The 17,337-nt window shown below is 58.4% G+C and overlaps 1 protein-coding gene and 1 long non-coding RNA gene across 4 annotated transcripts in view; one reads left to right on the top strand and one right to left on the bottom strand.

Annotated features, from left to right (window-relative positions):
• The window catches only part of LOC309850932, a 180,482-nt gene that overhangs the window by 105,890 nt on the left and 57,255 nt on the right, over window positions 1–17,337 (top strand). The window lies entirely within an intron of this gene.
• The window catches only part of LOC309850889 (metalloproteinase inhibitor 2), a 45,438-nt gene that overhangs the window by 3,291 nt on the left and 24,810 nt on the right, over window positions 1–17,337 (bottom strand). For all 3 annotated transcript variants that reach the window (XM_082705479.1, XM_082705480.1, XM_082705481.1), the window contains exons 2-4: window positions 10,171–10,271; window positions 7,942–8,050; window positions 1,749–1,873 (exon numbers count right to left, since the gene is read on the bottom strand). In XM_082705479.1, coding sequence (XP_082561605.1) covers window positions 1,749–1,873; window positions 7,942–8,050; window positions 10,171–10,271 — 335 coding nt within the window. The remainder of the gene's footprint in view (window positions 1–1,748; window positions 1,874–7,941; window positions 8,051–10,170; window positions 10,272–17,337) is intronic.

A 17,337-nucleotide genomic window follows, 5' to 3' on the forward strand; every position in this document is an offset into this window, starting at 1 on the left:
GCGCCACCCTCCTGGGAGGAAAAGACAACCACAGAGGCTCCCAAATTTCCCAGAGCTAGGCTCCGGTCACATAAAAAGGACAGCATCTTCCTCTGAAGCACGCTTGGGCCTTGAGGGGATTGGGAGTCCGAGAGACAAGCCGGGAGTCCGCGCGAGACAAGACAGAAAGGGAAGAACTCCGACTTGTTTTGTTATTTTAAAATTTAAATTAAACTAATTAACATACAACAGATCATTAGTCTCCGAGGCAGAGGTCAGTGATTCATCACTCTTATGTAACACCCAGTGCTCATTACATCACCGGCCCTGCTGCACCCACTTGCCCCCTCCCCTCCGCCCCTCGCCTCCAGCTACCCTCAGGCTCTTTCCTGTGGTTAGGAGTCTCTGATGGTTTGTCTCCCTCTCTGGTTTCATCTTGCTCTGTTTTCCCCTCCCTTCCCCTACGCTCCTCTGTTTTGTTTGCTAAGTTCCGCAGACGAGTGAGATCATCCGTAACTGTCTTTCTCGGACTTATTTGGTCCATCCACGTCACAGCAGGCAGCAAGGCCGCGTTTGTTTTGATGCTAAAGGACTCAGTTTTGAGTTCCTGTTGGCCGTGGAGCCGTGTGCTCCCCGGACCCCAAGCTGTAGGTCCGGAGTCCCACTCCAGAGGAGCCAAGGGACCGGCTGGCAACGATGCGGCAGCACAAGCAACGGCGCTCCCAGGCAAGAGGCGAGGCCGGCAGCCTTCCGGCCCCGGCCCCACGTCCGGTGGCAGAGGGGCCCTGGCACCTGGCGGGGCTTCCTGTGCTGGGGCTGAAGGCACAGGCGGCGGGCTGGAGGGCAGGGGCGGGAGAAGACCCAAGCGGGGGGCCGGGGAGATCTCACGGTCTACGGCAGCACTTAGCACTTTACGTGAGCCCTGCTCTGGCTGTGTCTAGCCCCAACCCTGGGCTGTCTTTTTTCTTTTTTAAGATTTTTTTTTTTTAAAGATTTTATTTATTTATTTGACAGACAGAGATCACAAGTGGGCAGAGAGGCAGGCAGAGAGAGGAAGGGAAGCAAGCTCCCCGCTGAGCAGAGAGCCCGATGCGGGGCTCAATCCCAGAACCCTGGGATCATGACCCGAGCTGAAGGCAGAGGCTTTAACCCACTGAGCCACCCAGGTGCCCCTTTTTTAAAAGATTTTACTTATTGATTTGGGGTGGGCATGGGCAGGGGATAGGGGGCAGAGGGACAGACTCCCTCCTAAGCAGGGAGCCCCATGAAGGCCCTGATCTCAGGACCCCGAGATCATGACCTGAGCTGAAGGCAGATGCTCAAGCAACTGAAATACCCAGGCGCCCCCTGGGCTGCTTTTAAGAAGGGGACGGGGTGTCAGGGTTCTCCATGGTCCCAGTGCATGGAAATGGCTGGGGTGTTCTTTCCTAAGGCACTCCAGTCTTTGCACTGGTACGTCCCCAGAAAACACTCATGGCATCCTGTTCTCCCCACAAAATTCCTCCCCCTGGGAGGCTCTCCTTCCCAGAAGCTACAGGCCATGTGGCAAGATTGCAGGGACTTCTCAGATATCCTTTTGCAGGGGGCACGCCTCAGGGCTCTTTCCCTGGCCAGACAGCCTCATTGGTGGAGAGGCCGTACCTCCCCAGAGCCCTGTTCTAAGGACCCCGCGGATGGAGAGGGTCTGGCAAGCCAGGGATCAAAGCCTGGCAGTCTCCCTGGAGACGGAGGCTCCACGGAAAGCCCCGAAGGAGGCGGCAGCGGCTTACCTTGCACTCACAGCCCATCTGGTACCTGTGGTTCAGGCTCTTCTTCTGGGTAGTACTCAGGGTGTCCCAGGGCACGATGAAGTCACACAGGGTGATATGCATCTTGCCGTTCCCCTCGGCCTTTCCTGCGGAGACAGAGGTCCTCGAGCTCAGGGCAGGCTACGGGTCCCCCTCCTCCCGCCGCCCCTCGCACCCGCGTGTGGCTTGGGCACGTGCAGCCTTGCTGCTCACAGTCCTGAGTGTTGCGGGCTGAGCTGCAGCCTCCCCGAAAGCCCCGTGTGGGAGCCCGACCCCCAGCACCTCAGAGATGGGCCTGTGTTTGCAGCTGGGTCTTTCGTGAGCTCGGTGAGATCACACGGGAGGGGACCCACATCCGATAAGAAAAGGCTCCTCATAAGACGAGATCAGGACCCAGAGCCACGGGGAGGAGATGGCCATCTGCGAGCCCAGGAGCCAGGCTCGGGAGAACCAGCACTGCCCACGCCGGGTGCCCGACCCCCAGCCCCGGGGCCTGCTGGCGGGGTCGATCCCCGGCCCGTGGCGCGAGCGGATGGATACACCGTGGACCATCTGTGTGGAGCAAAACGAACACCCAGAGCCCTCTGCAGACCCAAGAAAGGACAAAGGAAAAAAACCTCCGGTTTTCATTACAGCGAACACTCAGACGCATTTCCTTCCCATACTCTTTCACACGCGTGTGCTCGCACGGAAGAGATCACACTGCGTGTAGATCATGCTGTTTCCTGTCTTATTTCTCACACGCATGTCCTCCATTTGACGTTGACCTTGTCTGGGTTTTTTCCACCAAGCAAAAACATGGAATTCTATAAAATTGGAAATCGGCCCCGAATTCCCTTCATGGTGGGGGGATGGGGGGGACGTGGCACCGTTTGTCTTTTTGACCTCAGGCTCCTGATTCCACTCCCTGTGGACCTTTCTGCCACCAGTCCAAGCTCCCGCCTAGAGCAGGATGCGGAAGGACACGGAGATGCGGTGCAAACTGGCATCTTCCACGGGCCTGGCTGTGGGGCTCCTGCCGACCCTAGATGTCGCATATAAATGACAGAGCCTCTCAGAACACTCAAAGAACACCTTTTCCGTACAGGTACAGTTATTAGGACTTGGTTGGGCACAAACGATGTGAAAATCTGTTACAACATCTTCGTACATCTGCCTTGGAAAAACACACAGTCTTTCTTGGAGAGAAAAACAGGAATTAATTAAAATTTGTAACTGAGGGTTGTAGGTTTCTTTTTTCCTTGGGAGGAGAGGACTGCAGAAGAAAATTACAGTTCTGAACATGAGCGTCTCCTGGTGCCCAGCTCAACATGTGAACTTGAGTCATCAGCCCAAGAGGAGGTGGGCTGCCTCGGGCCATGTGGTCACTCCTGGGGCCGCTGCCAGCCAGGCTGAGTGGTTTACTGTGCCCCGTGATTTCTGGGTGGCCCATACCGACTCCAGGACAACAAGATGGAGAGCGTGTGCTCAGAAAGTAAACACCAGATTTGACCCAGAGCCATCCGACCAAGCTGGGGAAAGTAGTCAGCTCAGCGAGGGCCCCCTGTGCCGGGTACGCTGGCCCCTGCTGGATTTGCCTTTTATGGATCTTAGACTCCACGGCCAGTTAGGAAACCCAGATGTGCCCCGTCACTTGCTTGCTCCCCGCATTAAAGGCGGAACAGTGGAAGTGGATAGACACATAGTTACAAGCAGGTGTATCTTCAAACAAAATGTATCTTCTTCGTTTTTATTATAAGCAGAGCCACAGATTGGACGGTTTCGGTTGTAGCAAGCCTAGAGGAGGTGGGCTCCAGTTACTGGAACTGTCTTCTTGTTCAGACTGGGGACAATTTAATGGACCCGTGTGAAGGAACAGCCCAGGACACGTCCATGTCACGCGACACTGCCACACCTCTGATGGCAGATATAAACGAGTGAACTTCCACGAGAAGGTCGACGTTCGCAGAGTAACTGAGTAACAGAGATGATCAGCCTCTCTGCTTTCGACTCACGACGCCTCATTTGGACACAGAAACCTCTTCCTTCCAGAAAAGAGGCTGAATAAAATAGATAAAAAGACTCTCCTACCACGTCCCCCGAAATAACACAAAGCAACCTCTCAAGAGAGTCGCTGCCAGGCTGCCGCGTGCAGCCTCTGCCCTCGGCTCTCGTTCCGGACCCACACTTTCTAAGCAGCCACGCGGCTTCCTCACGTGCCTCGTGGTCAGTGGGACAGGGACGGACGTGAGCCACATACACAGCAGAGACTGCACGCCAGGGTTTCTGGCTGCTGGACATAACCCAGCTTCCTGGCCATCCCCGCTGCTGTCCAGACGGTCCATCTCAGGGAATAAAGGGCGATGCCAAGGTCCTCAGGATCTCTGGGCAAGAGGCAGGACTGACTGACAATGAAAGGCCCCAGGAGATGACCACGATGTCCGGCGGTACCTCCGTAAGGAAGGCGACTGACCTCCCCTGCTGGGGCTCAGCCCCCCGTAAGGAAGGCGACTGACCGCACCTGCTGGGGCTCAGCCCCCCGTAAGGAAGGCGACTGACCTCACCTGCTGGGGCTCAGCCCCCCTTAGTGTGTGCCGACCCACCACTCGGCACCTCTGTGATGAAAGGTCTGCCTCCGACCCAGGGCAGGGAAGGTTCTCGTTGGATGTCAGCTCCCAGCACTGGCTTTCCACTGGCCCTTCCTGGGCAGCTTCAGAAACACTGATGCCCAGGCCGCCCCCCTGAAGGGCCTGCTTGGAACTGCTCTACGGTGCCACCTGAGGTTTAGGACTTCTAACAGATTCCCTGAGAAATTCCAACAGGCCGTGAAGGCAGAAGGCTGCTGGCTCAGATGCTGGGGAGGCAAGATGGCTAAAACCTTGATCTCACGAGCAAGGAAGCAGAGTGTCACAGACCTGGGAGTCAGGAAGACACGTCCGGCAGTGTGGCCCAGGCACAGGAGTGCCGAGAAATGCCTAGCCACTGGCTCCTCCTGGGAGAAAGAGCTCCAGCGCCCGGCACCTGCCTGAGACTGTGTGGCAGACGCTTGCGCCCTGATTTCAAAGTACCAACGAGACATCAACCAGAATTTTTAACAATTGACGTGAGAAAGTGGGTCCAGACACACACCACCAGACCTGGGGCACATTGTCCATCTCTCTACTCTGTTTTCCTCATCTGTAAAATGGGGACCACATAACATGACCTTGGTTGTAAGAGATTGTAAGGATCAAAGGGAATCCACACGAGAAGCTTTTAGAGGCCATCAGGACCAGGGAGAGGGCGATCCTCGTTCTAGTAACAGGGAGACTGCGAAGCCTGTTGCATGAACCCAGACCTGGGTCACCTTCCCTTCCCAGGACCCCCCCCCCCAGAAGACCTGGGTCACCTTCCCTTCCCAGGACCCCCCCCCCAGAAGACCTGGGTCACCTTCCCTTCCCAGGACCCCCCCCCAGAAGACCTAGCCGGGCCCGCCTGCCTTCCGCACGTGCTTCTACAGCTCTGCAGTCTGCTCGGCTGCCTCTAGAGGGCGGTGTGAGGAGCCGGAGAAGGCCCGCGAGGTGCCGCTTTCGAAGGGTTATTCCCTGGAGACCAGCACAAAGCCTGGAGCTGAAAACCGGAAGCCGTTGATTTCTTAGGGCAACAAGTTCCCCCGAACCATGGGAGGTCTCGTCTCCTTTCCCTTCTCTCTACAGCTTATCTTTCTGACCATAAAAGCAACGGATGTCATTTGTAAGATTTTGCAAATACAGGGACGTATCAAGAGGAGATAACACTGACGCTCGCTGCCCATTCCTGGTACATGCGGACCTGGTCCTCTCACAGCCCTCCCCGGGCACCTGCACCCCCCGCACCCCGTGTTCCCTGCACCTGCCTCCCTCGCCCTTCCCTGGTGTCATGGTGAAAGCACCATCAGGGAGGTCCCTGCTTCGTGATTCTGTCCCCATACCTGTCTCTCTGGTCAACTTTGTTTTTCTTTCTGTAAAAATAGTAGACACTGCAAATGTAAAATGGTGCAGCTGCTTTGGAAAACAGTCTGGCAGCTCCTCAAATGATTAAACATAGTCACCATATGCCCTGAAATTCTACTCCTACGCATCAGCCCGAGAGGGACGCAAACACAGCCACGCGAACGCTTGCTGATCAGCGCTGACAGCCGCGGCGTGCATGTGAGCCCGAGGGCGGAAACAACCCCAGGGTCCATCAGATGACGGATGCGGGGACACACTGTGGTCTGCTCAAAGACATAGTATTCGAGCATAAAAGGGAGAGAAGTTCTGATTCACGTTACAATGTGGATGAACTTTAAATAATGTCACACTGAATGCAGTGCTGAGTGAGGGGCATCAGACACAGGACCGCAGAGTCCACGCTCCCATTCACAGGCTTCTGAAATAGGAAAACCCACGGAACCAAGAAGAAAGAGACAGGAGCGTGTTGGGGCTGGGGGGTGGGGAGTGGGGGCTGGGGAGGTAGAACAGCAGAAGAGTCGGGGTTCTCCAACGGTGGCCATGGTCGCAAGCTGCACGGATTACCCAAACCACTGAAAGACGCCATTTAAAGGGGCGAATGGTACGCTGTGTGAGTTACAGTCAATAAAAGCTCATAAGAAAACATTTAGAAAAGTCAGAAGTGCTCATTAAAGAAGAAAAAAGAATCTCCCACCCTCCCCAAGGAGGGGGACAGACGTCTCAATGGAGCAACAAACCAGGGACCCAGATGCCAGGCACAAGCATTTTAAGGGAGGGAGGGGGTGTTACCCAAGGAGAGGTGACAGCCGTGTCCTCTGCCCCACTCACTCCCCACTGCATCTCCCCCCTGGCAGGGACCCCCATGCGTACAGCGTAGCTAGCCGGGGTCAGTGCCAAATCCTCCGGATCCTTGGATCTTTGCACCTGCTGCCCGAGACGGTCTCCCCCCTCCTGAGCATTTGCTCACTGCTCACAGCACTCCCACCCCCAAAAACCCTGTCTTATTTTCTCTCGTTTCTTCTCCTGCCCCCACAGTGGGAGCCTGTGTGCACTTCCCTCCGGGAGAGCCCCTCCCGAACTCCCGTCACACAGGGCACAGGGCAAGGCATCTAGTAGGCACCTGCCTAGTATGTGTCTTTTTTTTTCTAAGATTTTTTAAAAGATTTTATTTATTTATTTGACAGGCAGAGATCACACATAGACAAAGAGGCAGACAGAGAGAGGGGGGAAGCAGGCTCCCCACTGAGCAGAGAGCCCAATGCGGAGCTTAATCCCAGGACCCTGGGATCATGACCTGAGCCGAAGGCAGAGGCTTAACCCACTGAGCCACGCAGGCGCTCCATTTTTAAAGACAGAGAGAGAGAGCACAAGTAGGCAGAGCAGCAGGAAGAGGGAGAGGGAGAAGCAGGCTCTCTGCTAAGCAGGGAGCCAGAAGTAGGCTCTATCCTAGGACCCCGCTTAGCTGACTAAGCCACCCAGCACCCCTGTGTGTTGATTTTTTTTTTTTAAATATTTTATTTATTTGTCAGAGAGAGGGTGAGGGAAAGCAAGTAAGCACAGGCAGACAGAATGGCAGGCAGAGGCAGAGGGAGAAGCAGGCTCCCTGCCGAGCAAGGAGCCCGATGTGGGACTCGATCCCAGGACGCTGGGATCATGACCTGAGCCGAAGGCAGCTGCTTAACCAACTGAGCCACCCAGGCGTCCCTGTGTGTTGATTTTTTAAATATTCTCAGTGGATGGGGGGAAAAAGTACAAATCATCCAAACAGAAGAAACCCCCCAAGTCACAGAGACTCGGATTCAGAATGTATTTTTACGATTAAACTCGGACTGTATAACAAAACATAATGACAGATCGAGGCGCTGCCCCTCCACGCCCCCATCTCCCCCCACGCTGTAAGCCGGAGCCTGCTTCTCTAGGGAGCAGCTCCACATCTGGCTCAGGCCTCCCTTTCAGGAATAAAACGCGAAAATTCTCACCCCTTGATGTCCACCTGACCGCCTGTCTCCCGTGGATACTGGTTTACTGTGTTTCCCCATCAAGTCACACGAGTTCCACTGTGGTGGGGGCCCGGGCAGGCGAGAACGCACCAGGACGTCTCGGATGGGAAGAAGCAGGGGAGCCCGGAGACTTCCCAACAGCCTTACGGGCTCAGGGCTCCCCCCGCGCCACAGCCTTGGAGGCCAGTCCCCACGAACGTGCCCCATGCCTAGCCACACACCCACCTGCAATAAGATACTCCTTCTTCCCTCCGACGTCCAGCGAGACCCCACACACGGCGGAGGAAGGGGCCGTGTAGATGAACTCGATGTCCTTGTCGGGGCCTTTGAACATCTGCAAGGGCCAAGATGAGATGTGAGCGGAGATGGCCGGAACCCCGAACGCGCCGACCTGCCCCCGGGGGACCCCCGGCGTGGGGAAGGGGTACAGAAGGAATGCAGAAGCTGGACGAGAAGGCGGCCATTCCCACTGCAGAGTGATGCTCTGGAGACGCTTGTCACGTAGTGTGGCAGCTGTCACGAGGCTGGGCACAGCAGGGTCCCCTGGAGGATCCCCTCTGACACCACACGGGCTCTCCCTCCCCCCGGCGAGGTCGAGGGTGTACGTCCAGGTGACTCTGACCCATCGTGGGGGACCACCGCTTCTGTGGAATCCCACAACTCTGACCGAGCATCGGCTACCTGACGGGAGAGGCACCCTCGCCTCCATGGCCTTGGACAGGACTCCGCGGGCCAACGGGGCCTGATGTCCCAGCTGCTGATCTACTGGGGACAAGCCTGCTGCCCGGAGGTGGGTGCACTGTTCCAAGAGCCCGGCAGGCAGTGAGACCGCCACAGCCAGGGGTTCCAGCTGCCCCACCGGGTGGGGACAGTGACAGGCGGGGGATGTGAGTGTGCACGGAGGCTGGCCCTCCGCCCGGCCATGGGGGCGCCGGGGGCGGGAGGCGATGGAAAGGGGAAAGCACACACATGCTCCGGGACCACACAACACGGGACGCAGGGCACATGTGCCCTAGGGCTTCGCTCGTCCGCTGGAACCTTGCCGTGCCTAAGCCAAGGTCACTAGCGTGGGCTTTGGAGGGGAGGGGGTTGTTTCGATAAGCAGACCCCAACGCAAGGGGTCATCTCAATGGCACAATAAACCAGCCTTGCGAGAGCTCAGTCCGCCCCGCCCCAGGAAAGGGGAGGCCGATGGGGACAACGGGCTCTGCTAAATGACGTCTCCCGCCGAGGGCCAGAACGCTCCCCTGGGGCTAACACCTGCCTTTTCAGGACGCCTTGATGAGGTCACAAGCACAGAGATGTTCTCTCTCCCTTTCACAGAGACTCAGGCCCCGAGAGAGCAGGCCACCCCTCGAACGGCACGGATGCAACGAGTCAGTGTCTCGTTGACCTGGTAACATTCACTGCCCGTGGATGCTTCTTTTTGTGACGAAATGAAAAACAGACAGCGACAACTCCTGCGGACAGCGCTGGCTCTCCAGTCAGAAGCTAGGACGTCCCTCTCTGCCGCAGACCAAGTTAGTGACCGTTGACAACGACCACTTTCCTCCAGGGCCGGACCCGTTCTTCCTGCCTCTCCCATCCCGTCTCTGCGCAAACTCCCCGCGTCTCCTTGCCACACGCCCTGACACGAGCACCATCCTGAGAAAACGGACCCCAGCGGCTGCCCCTCAGTCGGCAGCCTCCACGCCTCCTGCCCCTTTCTCGCCGGCGGACCCCCCCCGCCCACCTCTGGCCAGGCTGTGGTCTCCAAGTCTTCCCCCACCCACATCCTCTTTCGAGAAGCTGGCCCCCACCACACCTGCCCACAGGACTCCTCCCTCTCAGGATCTGAACCTGACCATGCAAGACTCCAGCACTGTCTGGGGGCGTGAGGGGTCCCAGACACAGTGGCCAAGCTCTCTTGCCTTCGCGAACCTCGCGCTATGGACGGGCACCTGTGGAACGTTCCACAGCAGCTCTGGACAGTTCTGCAAGGACGCTGAGCCTCGGGGTGCCTGGGTGGCTCAGTGGGTTAAAGCCTCTGCTTTCGGCTCAGGTCAAGGTCCCAGGGTCCTGGGATCGAGCCCCGCATCGGGCTCTCTGCTCAGTGGGGAGCCTGCTTCCTCCTCTCTCCCTGCCTGCCTCTCTGCCTACTTGTGATCTCTGTCTGTCAAATAAATAAATAAAATCTTAAAAAAAAAAAAAAAAGGACGCTGAGCCTTTGCCACACGCTTACTGTCCACCAAAGTGAAGAGAACGCATTTCTGACACAGCCCAGTCAAAGCGCGCATCCACAGGGCTCTGCAGGCGTTTACAGATTAAGGAAAATCCAAGTGACTTGCATCTGCCCCGGAGAAGACAAGACACCTCCCCAGGGTCTCCCACCTCCAGGGGATGCCCCCCCACCCCAGCTCCCGAACCTCTCACAGCTCTGCCCAGCAGGACAACCCTGCGACGGCCCCCCCTTACCTTGATCTGCTTGATCTCATACTGAATCCGTTTGATGGGGTTTCCGTAGATGTCATTCCCAGAATCCACCTCCTTCGCACTGACCGCTTTCGCCCTGATCACTGCAAGAGAAAGACACAGAGGTCAGGAGGGCCCCCGCAGCGCCGTCCTGGGGCCGAGGAGGGGCGGGAGGAGCAAGCGAGTCGCCCCCCCACACGTGCCGAGCAGGGAGGGGCAAGAGGTGATGCTCTGAGACCCCTCCGGTCCCAGGATTCTTCAACAAGGACGCTGTCGGGGGCAGCAGGAGCCTGGTCTCCTGGGGCTAGCCGGCTTCCTGAGACGGTCGCTGATAAAACCCTTCCTTGATGCCACGCTCGCAGGCTTAGGGGCTTTTTAAAATTCTCTCCGGTGTGTATTCCTGGGCGGCTGGGGAAGCAGATAAGCGAATTAACTGGGCGGCGATTGTCACCCTGCAATGGAGACTGGCGAGATCCCGCCGCCGCCCAGCCTCTAGCCACTGCCGGCTCCACACAGGCTTTTCCAGGCTGTGCACGGAGGCCCCATCGCATCTGGGTTTGGGGGTCTTACATCTGAAGGTTCTGGCCTGCTACGCCTAATCTGTCCTAAAAGTGACCCTGAAGAACGTCCTGTGGGTGATTCTTTTTTTTTTTTTTTTTTTTTATTTATTTTTTTTTAATTTTATTTTTTTTTTTAATTTTTTTTTTAAGATTTTATTTATTTATTTGACACAGAGAGATCACAAGTAGGCAGAGAGGCAGGCAGAGAGAGAGAGGAGGAAGCAGGCTCCCTGCTGAGCAGAGAGCCCGATGCGGGACTCAATCCCAGGACCCTGAGATCATGACCTGAGCCGAAGGCAGCGGCCTAACCCACTGAGCCATCCAGGCGCCCTGTGGGTGATTCTTTATAACAACACCACCACATCCTACCAAGGGCACGACAGAGGAAGGGTCAGAGCGCTCTGGCCGCCCCGCCCCGCAAAGGAAACATTCCCAGGCCCCACCGGCAGACCCACGGGGCAGGTGCCAGGGAGGGAGGCCAAACGGAAAGAAAATGATCCCAGACCATGACACAAGAGGTCGGGCTGGGAAGGTTCTGGAATGCTGGCCAGAGCCTGAGGCTGCTCGGGGGCCGTGCACCACAGGGCGTCCTCCCAGCAATTAGGCCAGGACACGGCCCCAGCCTGCACCCTGATGCAGCCACGGTCGGCTGCTCACGTGTCCCTGGGGCCGAGCTCTCCCTTGTTTCATCTGGAGGCTTATTGGCTGGTGACACCGCCTAGTTTAATGGCTTTAAAAGCTTTGCCCTCCACAGCTCAGCTGTGCAGGGTCACTTGGGAGAGAGTTAGGTTAATGTGGACAAAAGCAGAGCAGAGCAGTGAGAAAGAGACAGAGCCAGGCACAGAGGTGCCTCCACCCTCCAGCGCCAGGCAGGCATCTCGCATCTTGGTAACCCCCTGGCCGGGGCTGTCTTGCCCACGGAGCAGGGAAGCCCAGGCATGTGCATCCTGTCTGTGCCCCTCCCTTGAGGCGCGGCCTGTCACCAGAGGTCAGCCCATGCCATCCCCCCTCCGGCCCCACCCAGGCCCAAACCCCGTTCTTATGTCTTCTGTTGGAGCTGAGTCACAAAGCGCAGGTTCCGGTTTCTCAGGCTAAGCCAGGCCCCAACCTGCAAAGCCACATCGAGGAACTGCCATCCAGGGGGCCACGTTCAACAGAAGGCCCTGCCCTTGGGAGTGGGTCAGCCTGTGTCCAGTGGCTCCTCCTTCTCCACCCCCAGTGCCAACAGGCTTTTTATAGCTGTGTCCCTCCAGGCTCAAACATCTTCCTCAGCTGCCCACTGCCCTCATCTAAAGCAGGACACCCTCGGCAACCTGATGCCAGCCAGTAGGTCTCTCCGTGACCCCAGCTGCTCCTGTCCTAGCTGTTCTGCCTGTCCATAAGGGTCCCTTGAACCCCAAAATGCCGAGGGATGTCCCCACCTCTGGACAGACCAGTCTCTTCTGCCCTGAAGACCATCTAGCCCTCGCTGCCAGGAGAACTTCTATGCATCCTTCAAAACCCAGATAAAATCACCCTTTCTCATCTTGCTCTGGGAGATCCTGTCCTCCTGCAGCCCTTGGTACGTTCCACATCTCTCCTCCACCCTGCTGTGAACGCCTGCACCCCTGTGGGCTCAGGGGGCTTCTACCAGGCAGAGGCTACGTTCTCCCCATAGTCGGGGCCCACTAGATCCTTACCAGATGGAACCGGGCTATCCCTGAGACATCCAGGCAGCCCAGGTGAGTCCGTCTGTGGTCTCTCTCCCTGCCTGCCTTACCCACACCGTCGTGCGCTGCCACACAGGGAAACGTTGATGCAGATCACGAACCATTCCAGATTAAGGCCCCAGATCGACGCCCCAGGTGTGTCTGGGCTGTCAGCGTTGTCCCTGGCTGGTGGTAGCAAATGAACCAGAACATCCACGCGAGACAGCGTTTCTGGGAGCAGTGCTGCTGCTGGGCTTTACTAGGACACCCCCAATTTGCCGCACCTTTCAAACGACTTTTCCGGGGTCCGCTACCCCACCTGAATCCACGAATAATGGGTCCTGCATCAACTCCCCCGCGGCAATGAGAAAACCCCAGTGGGCAGGTTCCATCCCGTTCCCCACGTTCAGGTCCAGGCATTTTCTCCTAGAAAAGCCCCTAAGGTCGCAGGCAGTCTGAATTCTTAGTCAACCGGGGCAGCACCGGGCGAGACCCTTCTCTCAGCCCCTGACCGCCGTGCAGGGTCATGGACACCCCCCCCGCCCCCCGGAGGCACAGCCGCTCACAGCAGACACCGAGGCACCGCCCTCATCAGCCCCCTGTGCTACCCCGGGACTAGAGGACCCGGATCGTGGGACGCGCCGTGCCTGGCACGTTCTCCTACTCCTGCAGGTAGGAGGCTGGGAGGGCTGCACCGCGCCGGCCGCTCGGGTCGGGACGGCACCCCCTGGCCAGCACGAATCCCAGGCTCTGGGTCGGACACCGCTTCCTAACTTGCTGGCTTCGCTTTAGGGCGACAGATGACACGCTTTCCTTTTTTAAATGATCGGAAAGAAGGAACTGGTTGAATCCGGGATCCAGGGCAGACTCGCGGGTCGAGGCCAGCTTGTGAACCGGCTCCCAGGCTGCCTTGCAGGGATGTGGGGGTGGGGGCCAGGAGGAACCGCAGCGGGGCTGGCCCACGCAAATAAGAACTCAGGATTCCTCGGGGTCTTTGAATGCGGCGCTGGAACCTCCTCTCCACTTTGCAAAATGGGAGATAACGTGAAGGAAAGAAAGAGAGAGAATCAAGAGGGGCAAAGAAAGACCAGCTCTGTGGCGATCTGAAAACATCAACACCGTCGGACGCAAAGGAGAGGGGCCAGGGGTACCCCTGTCCACGGAGATGCCGCAGCCCCGCTCAGGGAAGCAGGTGCGGTGCAGGTTCAGCACTCTGGGCGGGGAAGGGTACAAGCAAAGGTTTAGCAAATGAATTCATCAAAGCCAGAGGATCCCACCGGCAAGCTGAAGGCAGGAGACCTGGGGGAAACAGGCAGAGGGGCCCCACAGGGACGGAGGGCTGGGGCCGCTGCATGGGGGACCCCAGCCAGCTCTGGCTGTGGACATTCTGATCCTCAGCCTTCTGCCCCCGGCATGAGGCCAGAGTGGGGATTTCTTAGCAGCCAGACTCAGAGCTCGGGGTTGAGTTGCCTTTCAGGTAAAATCCTAAAAGCGTGGGCCTCCTTCTGCCCATGGGAGAAAGGGATAAGGCCAGGGAGAGTCTTTCGTGACAGTGATGGCCTTCAAGGTGCATCCAACCCAGAGAAGAAGGCAGACCCGCCGACGGGGGAGAGAGAAGCCACTTCCAACCCAAGCAGTGGGCAGGGAGGAGGCAGAGAGCTCTCCAGAAAGGCATTTCCAACACCCGAGGGGACAGGCATCCCAGAGCTCTGGGATGGAGGCCACTCTAAGTCAAGAATGGGCCCGTCTCGGCCCCAGGCCACTTAACGGCCAGGACTGGGGAAAAGCAAAGAGACGCCAAGAGTCTGAGAGGAAATTAAAATCCAGGCAAGGACACGTTTGCCGAACACCTACTATGTGCTGGGCCGGGTGCCTGGCCCCGGGTGGGTGACCAGCCCGCAAGCTGTCCACTGCCCAGCAGCGAGCGGCTCTGCTCCATGGGCCTGCTCCTGGCTGTAGGAAACAAGAGGCCGTGGCGGGAACAAGAGGCTTTATAAAGATCCCTGTTTTAAGTGCTTTGTGCTAAAAAATGATGGCTTCTCCCCGAGCTGCTCCGATTTTGTTTTTTTTCTTCCCCTTCTGCCGTTAACACAACATCTGGGTTTGGGATCAAGGGTGATACACTGGCTGATGAATTCACCGCCAGATGTTGGCTACTGGAATGCACAACCGTCGACTTAATTCAAAGCACACGCCACCGCAGAGCCCCTGCCCCCAGCCCTTGGGCCGCGGACATCACATGATGTCACTTCCCCCCGTTAGCAGCTGCAAAACAATCCCTAGTCCACCCAGCCAGATTTGGGATGGAAAAGAGCTGGGTGGGTGGAGAGCCAAGGTCGGGGACGAGGATCCAAAGAACACAGGCTACGTTCAGACTATGAGAGAGGACGCCGGGGAAGGTCCGGGAGGCCAGACTGTCCCTCTTGCTGCCTAGGGCGGGGGTGGGGTGAGAAGAGCCGGGGCTTTCGGGAAACCTAGGGTGTCCTCAGCATACCACATGGCCTGGGCCGGCCCAGGGCAGGGGCAGTGGGGGGGACACGCTTGACCAGCCTGGGCAGAGATTCAAATCACCCCCCCCCGCCCACTCACAGCTGGCACCCCACCGACACCTTCTGCGTCCGTGGACATTCCTGGGGAAGCAACGGAGAAGAACGAGGCGTCCCCATAACCTGTGGGCAGCCAGACTGCGAAAAGAACCTTCTCTAACGAGTTCATTGACTTCACACCCACTGAGTCGTTTTCACTATCTTGCCGTGAGCCTGGCCGCTCTCCCACCGGAGAGCTACATACATAACTATCTCCTAATGGGACACTTCCCCAAGGGGCCGCTCTGCTGGGCAGCCGCTCCCAATTCCAGAGCCAGGTCAAGCTGTGGCTGTTAAAACATGACTTTTAGACCTTCATGGGCTTGTTTGGATGCACTCAGCTCACGCTAAGTTCCCAGGCCCCGGTGCTGGCCAACGCCAAGCTTCTGGCTTCGGGAAAAATCATGCCCTTGCCCAGAGGAGATGTGGGAATCTCTGGGGTTCGGAAAAAACATTCGTCTCTAAATCCAAGGTCAGAATCCCTCCCCAGATCATCTGAGTCTCACCAGCGTCCTGACTCAGAGTGGCAGGGCTAGCTCAATGTCAGTGGAGGCCACGTCCCCTCTCAGCCCAGCCCACAGCCCGCAGCCGCCAGCGAGAACCCGGGAGGGTCGACAGGGAGACCGCTGCCCGCGGGGATGGCACTGCTCTGCTCTTCCATCCTCGCCCCGGCCCTGGGGTCCCTCCGCTGGGGGCCCGTTCCCCGTGCCACTCATGTAGGGGGAGGGAGAGAGGGGGCCCAGCACATCTGCCAAACACCCTCCTGTCCTGTCCCCAGTCGGGAGGGGGTCACCCTGCACAGTGACAGGAATGCAGCTGAGCCTACCCCACCGCGGGCACCGGGGTCTGAGGGCCATCAGGGGGTGAGTGTGCAGAAGGGCACGTGTTAGGTGGAAACGGGGCCACTGCGCTGCCCGGGCTGCAAACACCTTCCATGGGTCCCTCGGTCCACTTGTCTTCCTGCTGGCCTCTTCAGAGGAAGCCCAGATGCCCCTTCCTCCAGGGGTCTCCTCTCTGCTGGGGGGCTGGGGGACAGCTGTACGTTCCCTGCTTTTGTCCACACTCTCCAGAGAACAGGGTGCTCCGGGTCTGGACATGACACCCTCCCAATCACAGAGCTGCCGCCGTCCCCGTAACACGGTAAGCATCCGGCAGCTGGCATCTGGGATGGGATTCTTGTCCCTTTTGGGCAGACAGGGGACGCTGCACGGCTGGTCGACCCGGCTGAGGTCCCGGGGAGTTTTGATGAGCTTGTCCAAAGCCCAGCTGAGGGCAGCGCAGGGGCGCCCCCATCCCACCCAAACGCGAGCCCTCGGGACCAGACTTGGGAAAGCGAGGGGGTGCCCCACAGCCCCGTCCACAGCCAGACACGCCCCGCAGTAACCACGGCAGCTTTGCCCTGTAAGAGCTAGAAGGAATCGAGCACGTTTCCAGCGCCCCGCCCCCCACCGCTGTGGGGTCCCTAACTGCTTCGGGGGGCATCGTAAGGGTTGTTTTGAACCTCTCCAACGGGACTGCATCTGCTTCGCGAGCAGGGTGGGCGACCTCCCGCGCTGGAGGGCAGGGAACGGGGCACGCAGGGATTGAGAAAGAGAAGCGAGCTCACGTGGACCGCGGGCCCACTCAGACCCTCTGGGTCTCAGGGCCACGCCCCTCCCCACAGAACCGCACGTGGAAACGGGCGCGGTCCAACAGCCTGGGAGATGTCCCAAGGAATGCGTGGCGTCAGCACTGGCTTGGCACCCAGATGTCCACGGGAGCGTCCGGCCCCACCTGCCCCCCGGCCTCGCTGTCTGGCCACACCCTGCCTTTGCAGGTGCCCCTCGGTGGTGGTGGTGGTGGGGACTTTCCTGGGACACCCGGCTCTGCCTTCCCTGGTGTCAGGTCCTGGCTGCTCTCAGTCAGCAGTGGGGTCGACTTCTGCCAATTCACTTCTTCTAGGGAACTGAGAAAAAGGTGGGGAGAGGCACCATTTCATAACTAAAATCCTCCTGTGGTGGCAGGAGGCAACCAGGGGCTCCCTCCACCTGAGCCGCAGCCCCGACAGACCCGGTGCCACCTTCGGGTCCCTGCAAGCCTCCTCACCCCGGGGAGCCGACCGACGTCCCCAGCTCTGGGGCAGGGCTGCGCCAGTCCAGGCCGAGGGCAAGGTTGGCCGGCGTGACTCGGGCCGCGGCGGGCATGCGTGCGCTCACCCGCCCCTCGGAGCACATGTGTCTGTGGGGGCCGAGGGTGGGGCGGGGAGGGTGACTGGACAGCAGAGCGCAGTGTGGCCCCAGCCCTGGGCCTTCCGAGATTCTAGCACATTCCCATGAGCTGCTGTCCACTGGACGCCCC

This window comes from Mustela nivalis, assembly GCF_964662115.1.
Source record: "Mustela nivalis genome assembly, chromosome: 17".
Taxonomy (NCBI): Eukaryota; Metazoa; Chordata; class Mammalia; order Carnivora; family Mustelidae; genus Mustela; species Mustela nivalis.